General features: G+C 38.1%; 1 protein-coding gene across 1 annotated transcript in view; it reads right to left on the reverse strand.

Annotated features, from left to right (window-relative positions):
* Nucleotides 1-2,948, reverse strand: part of ORC5 (origin recognition complex subunit 5) — a 55,271-nt gene extending 52,323 nt beyond the window's left edge. Inside the window, exon 1 of the mRNA XM_021718225.1 lies at nucleotides 2,738-2,948. Coding sequence (XP_021573900.1) covers nucleotides 2,738-2,809 — 72 coding nt within the window. The 5' untranslated portion in view covers nucleotides 2,810-2,948. The remainder of the gene's footprint in view (nucleotides 1-2,737) is intronic.
* Between the last annotated feature and the right edge of the window lie 8,649 nt (nucleotides 2,949-11,597).

Below are 11,597 nucleotides of genomic sequence, written 5' to 3' on the forward strand. Positions count from 1 at the left end.
TAGCTCAAGAGTTAGGGGATTTTTTTCAAGGATAATTTTGTCCATACTCCATCTTGATCTTAATCCTTTATAAAGAATCTAATCACCATGCAAGCTGCAACTTCACTGTACATTTGAATGCTTTGAAAGTAAACATATATAATCACAGGGTTAGAAGGAATTTCAAAAGTTCTCATTCTTAGAAAAACTTACAGAATACTTCCAAATTATGCATGATCCTGGCATAATACATATATTACATCAAATAAAACATTGATAAAATCTACATAGCATGTATTTTAAAATACATACTCATATGATTCTCTTGTAGTAACATTAAGTTAGCAGCCTAGAAAAAAGTAAATATTGTCAAAGGCCCCTCTATTGATCTACTCAATACTACAAACACCTATGTTTTATTCATTCAATGAACACTTAATAGATACCTACTAATTGCTGAAAACCATGAGGCACAGAAGAGCATAAATATCAGAAAATGACAGTATCTCCTTAGAGGAGATTATAGTCTAGTGGGAGACATTCATTTTAAAAATAATTACAAGAGCACCCCCTTTGGGTCCCCTCCCACTGTGGGAGCTTTTCTGTCCTCTCACTAAATCTTGTTTTCTCAAAAAATAATAATAATAATAATTACAAGAGGGCAACCCCCTCGGGTCCCCTCCCACTGTGGGAACTTTTCTCTCCTCTCAATAAATCTTGCTTTCAAAAAAATATATAAATATAAAAATATAAAAATAATTATAAGAAAACTGGATGATGCAATTTCCACGAGAAAGTTGATCTTCTATAATCATCTACCACTGCAATAGTAGTCACAAACATTTATGACATTCTACTCACTAGGTTAAACAAGACAAACCAGAAACTCAGATTTATACAGGAAAAACATTTTCTAAATGGCATAAAGCTATGACAAAAGCAGTCCAACTGTTGAACACAGACCAAAAACTCAATAAATCAATAGATATTTTAATAAATGAATCCTTTATTAAAGTTTATATATAACAATCTTATAAATTAACTGGCTTAAAAATTCTGTCTCAAGAGTTAAATGCACATTGCTGAGCCTCTCTGCTAACCAAATACTATATTTCACCTTGAAAGAGAAGCTCAAGACCATGCTTCAGGTGGTTTTTCCAGGCTACGCTAAATCTTTCCTTGGAATCCTAGCACACTTGCCTGCATCCATTATTGGATTCTAATAATACATTATAACATCTTTACTATTGCTACCTAGAATTATACTGCTCTTTTCCACCTTTCACTTTTATAAACCTCTCTAACATAAATGGTAATAAGCCAGAACCTGGCAGAGTGTCTGACGTATAAAAGGTACTCAGTAAATATTTATTTATTGAACAAATGAATGAATCTTCTTAGAAACATGAACCAGTTCTTTATTTTCTCTGCATTTCCCACATGCACAGCATCTTGCAGAAAGGCAATATTAATATTGCTAAACATGATCTGCATCAAGAGCAAAGGTCAAAATCCTTTTTGTAACCCACCACTATCAAGTCAATGCTATTCATCCTTATTTACCAATATTTTTTTTCAGGAGAGTACTTTTCAGGTTGGTGAGATCTGGGTTTATCAATTCCCAGAAGAAATGCATATGACATAATCAAAAAAAGTTTAGTAATAATATCACTGACCTTTCACTTTCCTAACTCATGTACCCCATTTAGATGAAGGGTACTTTTCCACTAATATTTCACAGACCATCTCAGAAACTCAGATTTAGGCAGGAAATGTGAGATGTTATTCAACATTCTAACTGGATGAAAGTAGTCACCTGCCGCCTAGTAACATTTCAGTCAATGATCGAACACATATACAACAGTGATCTGTCTCATATGATGATAACATTTTTACTGTACTCTCCCTATGTTAATATACACAAATACTTCCCATTGTGTTACAACTGCCTACAGTATTCATTACTGCAACATGCTATACAGGTTTACAGCCCTGGAGCATCAGATTATAACATATAGCCTAGGTGTACAGTAGGCTAAGCCATATAGACTTATGTAAGTACACTCTATGATGGTCATACAACGATAAAACTGCCTTCATCAAATAAGCATGACTGTAGTTTAAAAAACAAATCAGAAGATGGGGGAATGTTCAGGACCCTAAACTCTCCTTCTTTACAGGTAAAATCCAAGTCTGATTCATTCTCCAAGGCTAACTGATGAGTCTGCGGCAAAGGGCATACCAAAGGCTACCAGAAAATAATCAAAAATAAATTAAGCTTTGAATTGCTGAATGCAACCTCCTGCCTATGGAAAATAACTCCCTAGCTGTGTTCACCCTTGAGAAGGCAACTTCCGCTCTGGGGCATCATGTGAAGTACCAGTTAAGGACAGAACTCTAAAGCAGACCTCTTCTGGGCTTTTACAATTCTGCTTAAAGATTTTTAAACTTGGAGCACTGCTTTGCTTCTGGTAGCTACTCTGGGCTAACGTCGCGTAACTGTGGCGCGTTTGTAAAAGAGCACGCTCTGGACCAGCGTGCAGGCCAGGCCGGTCCTTCCCGTAGTTTCCGCTTAAAGGAACTAATCTGAAGTTACTTTGGGTAAAAGCATGGGACAAACCTACAAGACTTTCGCAACGTAAAAAAAGGGCGTACTGGCCCGCATCCAAACCCGAAAAAAAATACTGGAATAGTTGAAAGACCACGGAAATGTTTGCCTCCTGAATTTGGAAGAAAAAAGACAGTTTGACCACAATACCTCTCCAAACAGGGATTGCAAGGTGGACACTTGGGACTCGCGACAAAGCACCACGTTTTCCAAGTGAGGCATTCTGGCGATCACCACTGAAGAAGCCAACTCAGGCTGCCACCAGCGGTGTCACAATCGGAAGGGCTCGCCTCGGGCTGGTGGTCCACGCTCTCGCCGGAAACCGGACCCGCCGCGCTGTGGGCGGGGCCGACGCGGCCGGCCGTCGGCGTGACGTCAGCGCGTACGCCGGGCGACGACTCCGCTCTAGTCTCCTACGGCGCAACGTGCCGGCCTCTCGCTTGTCTTCTGCGCTGGGTCTCAGGGGAGGGCGGTGCTAGTTGCTTGGAGTCTCGGGCTGCAGCCATTTCCACACAGGGGCCGAGAGGACACGCGGGGTTGGGCGAACAGAGAAAGGGTGGAAGGAGCTAAGGGGGTCCTGTGGGCTTTGAGGGATCCGGGAAGGTGTGGCTTTGGGTTTCCTCATTGAAGGCACCTGGTTTAAAAACCTTGAGTGCCGAGGAAGGCGGCCCAGGAACTCAGGCCCTTGCAGGAACATGGAGAAGGCGGGCTCCGCTGACTAGTGTCCTCAAAAAAAAGAGTTTCCCCCGACAAGACCGTGTGACATTAGTGGCGTCCAGTGCAAAAGAGGGTGTCATGGGGTTGGATAAACAACTTGGAATTCATATTTTTCGTGCAAGGCCGAAACCAGATTTAGAAGCCCTCTCCTAGTGGGAGGAAGTTGCAGGGTGTGTCGGTGAGAGTGACAGGAGTAGAAATAATGTCATCTTTGGCATAAGACTTTCACGTGTATTTATTTGTGGAACACCTATCAGAAACCAGACGCTAGACAATTCTGGAAATTAAAAGATATAGAAATAAATGCTTGGTGAAAACATGACTTGGGAGCCTAAAACCTTGGGGTTAGGACCACTGACTCAACTACTTCCCAACAGTGATACTGGGAAAGAATGGTTGAACTATTCATTTTGGACCTGAACGTCCTTATCTGTAAAATAGGGATAATAATAGCCGGGTTACTGCTAGGAGTAGAAGATGCTATACATAGTGGCTGCTACATTTAGATTTAAATGTGGGCTTCAATCTGTCCATAGATTGTGGAGCCGAATCTTTTATTTGAGATAGTCAAAAGGATCAATTGAAAAATTGTTTAAAAAAAAAAATTGTGTCTTCTGTAATTGACTCATCAAAATCATTTTCAAAGCAGCTATTCAAAAGCCGTTGCCTGGGTACTTTGGGAGATAATTCTAAAGGTAATAATGAGGACCATCCGTCAAATCTTTCAATGTCTCTTCCTAAGGAAAGCTGGCCCTTGCTCCTCTCCCAAGACTACACTGTGCCTTTATAGCCTTCAACAAATAATAAAAAAAAACAATAATTGTTGGTCTAAGAGAAAATGCCTTACCACTTGGATAGGTTTAGGCTATTTTCCCAGAGGAAGGAAACTGGAAGTTGAGGCTCAAGAATGAAGGTTCAGCCTGTAATCCCAGCACTTTGGGAGGCCGAGGCGAGTGGATTGCCTGAGCCTGCGGGTTCAGGACGAGCCTGGGCAACTTCCTGAGACCCCATCTCTACAATAAATAAAAAATTAGAGGAGCGTGGTAGCGTGCACCTGTAGTTCCGGCGGTACCGGCTACTTGGAAGGCTGAAACGGAAGGATCGCCGGAGTCCAGCAGGTTGACACTGGGGTGGCCGTGAGTGTGCCACTGCACTCCAGCCTGGGAGACAGAGTGAGACTCCAACTCAAAAAAAAAAGAATGAGGGTTCACTTGAGAGACCAGGAAGGAAAGTGTATGCAAACAAATATAAAAAGACAAAGGGACTAAAGGGCAACCCCATACAATGGACTAGCAAGTCGTTTTTAAGAGTAAACCTAGAGAGTGGCAGGAGGTCAGCCTGGGGACAAGTGTGTATTGCTAAGAGGATTGACCTTATGTAGGCCATAGGGATCCAATGAAGAATTTTAGAAGAAGAAAAAATAATGGGACTTTACTTTTGGGAAGATACCTTCAGCTACCATATAGAGAGTGGAATAAATTTGACTTGTTAAAAACACCATCACAATGTTCCAAACAATAAATAATAATAGCCTAAACAAGCAAACGAAATAGGTGAAAAGGAATAGCAATTAAGGTTTATTAAACATAATGTGGCAGACACATTAAAAGATAAGTTATTCCCATGTAAACCTTAATATTACAATAAGATTTTACTCTTGTTTCACAAATGGAAAAACCAGCTGAGATTAAGTAATTTATCCGAAGTTTTATGGTTGAGATATATATATACTTGAACTTAGGTCTGGTTAACTCTAAAGCCCTTAATTTTTTCACTAGCCGGTACTGAGAAGGGACTAAATCTGAGAGAGATTTAGAAGTTTATTTTCTAGAATTCAGTAGCTGTTTATAAGAGATGGAGGGAAGAATCGTAGAGACTAGCATTTAGGTTTTTGACATAGGTGATTTTATGTTTTGCCAATAGTGAAATCAAAAATAAAGAAGGAATGCAGATGAACAGCCAGAGGAAAAAATAAATAAGGAGCAGGTGTGTTGATTTAGTGTTTTCTTTATGGGATAAGAAATGACCAAAGTGAGCTTTTCATATTAAAAATGAAGTGTCTACAAAATGACTAAGTAAAGAAGTACAATAAAAAATAAGATCTAGAGTTCAAGAGAGAGAAAGAGAGGGGAGAGAGGGGCCTGGAGAAGGAGATGCGGAAGTAATCAGCATATAGGTAATTGAACCAGTTCTCTGGATGCAATTATCCATGGGTGCTGGTTTCATGGACTTCATTGAATTATTTAAAAATTAATTAGTATTATGGGACAGATGAGAACTTCTCAATTTGATAAAAAGCACCTATAAAAAATACAACTAATATCATGATTAATGTTGAAAGACTAATGTGTTCCTCCCACATTCAGGAACAAGGCAAGTGTCTGCTCTCACTCCTCTTGAACATTGTATTGGAGGTTGTAGCCAGTGCAAAAAGGCAAGGAAAAGAAGTTAAATGCACTCAGATTGGAAAGAAAGAAGTAAACTGAACTTATTTGCAGACATCATTATTTATACAGAAAATTTGATGAATTCTACCCCCAAAAAAGCTACTAGACCTAATAAGTGAGCTTCTCAAGGTTTCAGGATGTAAGATCAATATAAAAAAAAACATATTTCTACATACTAGCAATAAAAATTGGGTATTGAAATTTAAAATAATAATACAATTTCAATAGCATCAAAAATTATTAAATATTTAGAAGTAAATCTGTCAAAGACATGGAAGATCTGCACACTAAAAACTACAAAATATTATTGAAAAAGAAGGCATTTGAAAAAACAGATATATCATGTTGTGATTTAGAGAACTCAATTTTGTTAAAATTTGTCAGTTCTTCCCAAATTTATATGTAGTTTCAACACAATCCCAGTCAAAATCTTAGCATATTCCTTTTCTGTTATAAATTGACCAAAATAGACTAAAGATTTGGACAGGCACTTTACCAGAAAAAGATATACTGATCACAACTAAGAACATGAGAAGTTGTTCGATATTTTTAGTCATTAAAACCACAAGAAGATACTACTACTACACACTTATTAGAAAGCCTAAAATTAAAAAAACTGATTATTCCAAGTCTTGACAAGGGTGTGGAGCAATTGGAACCTTCATACATTGTTGGTAGGAATATAAAATGGTACAGTGGCAATGCATTAAAATTTAAGCAGTCACCTAGCATACAACACAGCTATTTCACTCCTATTGGAAGGCTGCAAAGAATTGCAGGACCTCATGAAGGCTGATATTTACCTAAGAAAAGAAAACATATGTTTATACAAAACGTAACACTACTATTCATAGTGGTTTTATTTGAAATATCCAAAAACTGGAAACAACTCAAACTCCATCAACAAATAAATAGATAAACCAATTGGAATATATTCATACAATCAAATATTTGTCAGCAATAAAAGGAATAAATATGTGTAATAACATAGATAAATCTCACAAATAATTATGCTAAATGAAAGTAGCCAGAACCACTCCAAAAGAGCATACATTGAAGCATATATCGTATGCTTCCATTTTTATAAAATAAAAAAATACAAACTATAGTTAAAGTAGATCGTAGTTGTCTGGCAATGGGGAGGTGGGTCAGAAAGGAGGGATTATAAAGAATCATGAAAAAATTGGGGGAATGGCAGATATTACAAGTAGAATTGTGTCCCTTCAGAAATGTTTTTGAAGTTCTAAACTCTAGTGGCTGTGAATGTAGTCTTTTTTGGAAAAAGGATCTTCGCAAATTTAATCAAGTTAAGATCAGGTCATTAGGATGAGCCCTATTCCAATATTACAGACATCCTAATGAGAGACCATGTGAAGACGGGAGACACAGGGAGAATGTCAAGTGAAGATATAGGTAGAGATTGGAGAGATGTATCCGCAAGCCAAGGAATGCAAAGAATTGCAGGCCCTCACTAGAAACTAGAAGAGAGGCATGGAACAGATTCTCCCTTAGAGCTCTCAGAAAGGAGCAGCATTACTTACAACCTGATTTTGGACTTCCAGTTTCCAGAACTGTTAGAGAATATGTTTCCATTGTTTTAAGACACCCAGATTTTGGTACTTTATAGCAGTGACCTAGGAGATGAATACAATGGTTATATTCATCATCTTAATTGTTGTGATAGTTTCATGGATGCAAATGTATTTCAAAACTTATCAAATTAAGTAAATTATTAAAGTATGCTAATTATATCTTAATAAAACTCAAATTTAATTAATTGAAATAAAATAGGATTATGCATAGAATAATGATGCTAGAATGTCATGATCTATGATACTGATTATTCCTCTAATATCCATTTAGAAAACACAGAAAACAATGATCAGTCTTTAACTGCCTGACTTGCTGTCTCCAGTACATAATTGTGCTTTCTCACCTTCAAGTCTTTGCTCCTACAGTCACATTTTTACACTATCCTACCTACATCCAAACTGAGTAAATTATTCATTCACCAAATGAAATGAATGCTTGCATTCTATCAAATGTTGAGGTACAGCAGTATAAAAAACAGTTCCCCCCACTCCACCAAAAACAGTCACCATGAAGCTTATATCTTTGTACACCTGCAACTTTAGATTCCATTTATATCTGCCCAGTTCTATTTCTAGGGCCCAGAATCAAATGCACAGGAGAGTGCTAGGTCCTCTCCTTTTGCAGTCATCACCCAAAGCCAGGTTAACCAGCTCATTCTTATCTCAAGATTCTGGTTCTCTTGTCACTTCCACAGTTGGATGAAATGCCACATGGGATCTGGCTTCCTAGGCAGCTAACAAAGTGGACATCCCAAGCAGTGAGGGGAGTAACGTCCTTGAAAGTTAATTCCTAGCCGGGCTCGGTGGCTCAGCCTGTAATCCCACGCCTTTGGGAGGCTGAGGTGAGTGGATTGCCTGAGCCCGCGGGTTTGAGACCCGCCTGGGCAACTTGTCGAGACCTCATCTCTACAATAAATTAAAAAAAACAAAAACAAAAACAAAAACTAGCTGGGCATGGTAGCGCGCACCTGTAGTTCCAGCTATTTATTGGAAGGCTGAGGCGGAAGGATCACCAGAGCCCAGCAGGTCGAGGCTGCGGTGACCGGGAACGGCCACTGCACTCCAGTCTGGGCGACAGAGTGAGACTCCAACTCAAAAAAAAAAAAAAAAGAAAGAAAGAAAGTTAATTTCTCGTGGTGGCAAACTTAAACAACGGAAAACAGAGTCTGAGGGAGACACGCAGATACAGTGCCTCTCTTTACTTTCTTCCAAGGACTGCTCCAAGAGACTTTCTTCTTGCAGAGGCATGAGCACATGCCACATGATGAGACACACATACCATGACATTTGTGTTTCATTTGAAGTCGTGGCACTTTAGCTTACTTCATATTTTCCTCTGCTTTACTTCCACTTTTCTCATGCTTGCTGCTGCCCGTTTGAATCGTCCAATTGAAAATACCACCATTTTTCATGCTTGCATTAGGCTCTATTTTCTAAAAGATACAAGCCAAAAAAATTCCATATCTTTCAAGATGATTAATTTTATGTGTCAACTTAAGTGGTTAAGGGTTATCCAGAGCGGCTGGTAAAACATTATTTCTAGATGTGTCAGTGAAAGTGTTTCCAGGGAACTTTAGCATTTGAATCAGTAGACTAAGTAGGGAAGATCTGACCTCACCAATGTGGATGGGCATCATCCAATTCATTAAAAGCCTGGATAGAACAAAAACGCTGGGGAAGGGTGAATTTGTTGTCTCTTCTTGAGTTGGGACGTTAATCTTCTTCTGTCCTCAGACATTAGAATTCTAGGTTGTTAGGCCTTCAGAATCCCAGGTTTACACCATAGACTCTTGTGGTTCTCAGGCCTTTGGACTCAGACTGAACCTGGCTTTCCTCTTCTCCAGCTGGCAGACAGCATATCATAGGACTTCTCAGCCTTCATAATCACGTGAGCCAATTTCAGAAATAAATTCCCTGTTATTGTATTTATATATATATATATCCTGCTGATTATGTTATGCTGGAGAATCCTGACTAATCCATCTTAATTGATGTATTCAGATGATTTATATTTGTTTCATAATTGATATAGTTGGACTTAAATCTATCATCTTACTAGCTGTTTTCTATTTGTTTCATCTGTATGTGTTTTCTTTTTCCTCTTTGTTGCTCCTTGCTTTTGTATTAAATGAGCATTTTTTAAAAATTACGTTTTGCCTTGACTACTGAGCTATTATTTATACCAGACTTTACAGTTGTATTGATGTCTGCCCTAGGGTTTATACTACATATGTTTAATTAGTCACATCTACCTTTAAATATATTATACGGCTTTAAGACCACTGTAAGAACCTTATATCAGTATACTTTCAATTTTCACATCTTTTGTACTTTTGTTGCCATACCTTTTACAATTTAATATATGATGTAAACTCAAAATATATTGCTACTATTTTTGCTGTCCAACGACACTTTCTTTAATGATGGAAATGTTATATATCTGTTTTGTCCAATGTTATATATCTGTTTTGTCCAATACAAATATCTACTGGTCACAGTACTTAAGTACTTAAAATGTGGCTAGTTATATTAATGGACTAAATTTTTATCTTTAAAAAATTTTGTTTAATTAATTTAAATTGTACTGCTACCCTTGGCTAGTAGCTAGTGTGTTGAACAGCACAAATTTAGATAGTTAAATATATTTTCACATGACTAAAATAGAAAGCAAAAAAGGCTTTTATATTAACCTTCATTTAACCATTTCTGAAAATTGTTATTTCTTTGTGTAGTTCCAAATTTTCACTCAGTATAATTTTCCTTCTGCTTGAAGAACTTCTTTCAAGATTTCTTTTAAGATAGGTCTGCTGGTAACAAATTCTCTCAGCTTCTGTTTGAAAAAAAATAATTTTTTCCATGTTTATTTCTGAGAGATATGTTAGTTGACTAAGGAATTCTGGGATGATGACAGTTGGATTTTTTCTTTTTCAGCATTTAAAGTTGTCACTACATTATCTTCTGTGATCCTTCTGCCTCAGCCTTCCATGTAGTTGGAACTACAGGCACGAGCTACAATGCCTGACTAATTTTTTATTTATTGTAGAGATGAGGTCTCGTCAAGTTGCCCGGGCTGGTCTCGAACCCGTGGGCTCGGGCATCCCACTCACCTCGGCCTCCCAAAGTCCTGGGATTACAGGCTGAGCCACTGAGCCCAGCCTGGGTTGAGTATTCTTTATCTGAAATGTGGGATCAGAAGTATTTCAGATTTGGAATTTTTTCAGATTTGGAAATATTTGCATTATAATTACTGGCTGATCATCCAAAGTCTAAAAATTTGAAATTAGAAATGTTGCAGTGGTCATTGCCTTTGCTTTTCCTGTTGAGATTCAAAGAATTTTGGATCATTTGGGATTTCAGGTATTCAAGTTTGGAATGCTCAACCTGTAGTATCTATGCCTAGAAATGCCTGGTTATCAGTGTATTCATATTAATGTGTGGAATCAAGTTGATAATCAAAATTGAGTTGCATTCTGGGCTTGTGTTGTTACAACTTTCAGCTTCAAAATTTCTCTTGGCGTTTTCTTATTTTTAGGATGGGGGCTGGGTAGTGACAGGGTTTACTGCCTTCTTGCTAAAAGCTTTGGACTTTTGTTTTATACAGGACAAGGGTCGGGCAGGGCTTTGCTCATTTCCATTTCCAACACTTGCCAAAGAAGTGGCCACTCCAAAATTGGACCTTTGAGGGAGGTATTCTCTTTTACTTTCTTGTGAGCATCCAGTGGAGTTTCATGGAAATAAGCCTGTGAATGACTATGAGCTCCCATTTGTGTCCCTTTGTCTTTGTGTCTGTGGCTCCATGCTAGCCACAGTTGACCTTTACCAAATTATTAAACATTTTAACTAAATGTTTTTACCCGTTTGCATGGCACCTTGTTTTCCTCCCCTATTTTGTCACCAGTGAGTCAGTGCTCTCATCCTAGCTCTCCTTGGAGGAGCCTGTCTTTCCTTAGACTTTAGACTACTTGGTTACTTTTTTATATTAGTTCTCTGGTGGGTTAAAAAGAAATTATAGTTTTTTAGTGTATCCATGTTTTCTTACTGTTAGGGTAGGGATAATACTTTTTCCAGATTTTTACACTCTAGATAGTAGTAGGACTCAGCTAAGTATTTTAAAAATCCAAACTCATATATCTTTTCTTGTCTCATTTCTTCCTCCCCCCCCCACCTTTTAATTTTTATTTAAAATTGTGGGGTACAATTCAGGGCTAGGTATACAAATATTCACTGTACAGGTATCCTTGTCGATGAGGTGTG

This window comes from Carlito syrichta, unplaced genomic scaffold (genome assembly GCF_000164805.1).
Source record: "Carlito syrichta isolate Samal-C Ts95f unplaced genomic scaffold, Tarsius_syrichta-2.0.1 Scaffold311950, whole genome shotgun sequence".
Classification (NCBI taxonomy): Eukaryota; Metazoa; Chordata; class Mammalia; order Primates; family Tarsiidae; genus Carlito; species Carlito syrichta.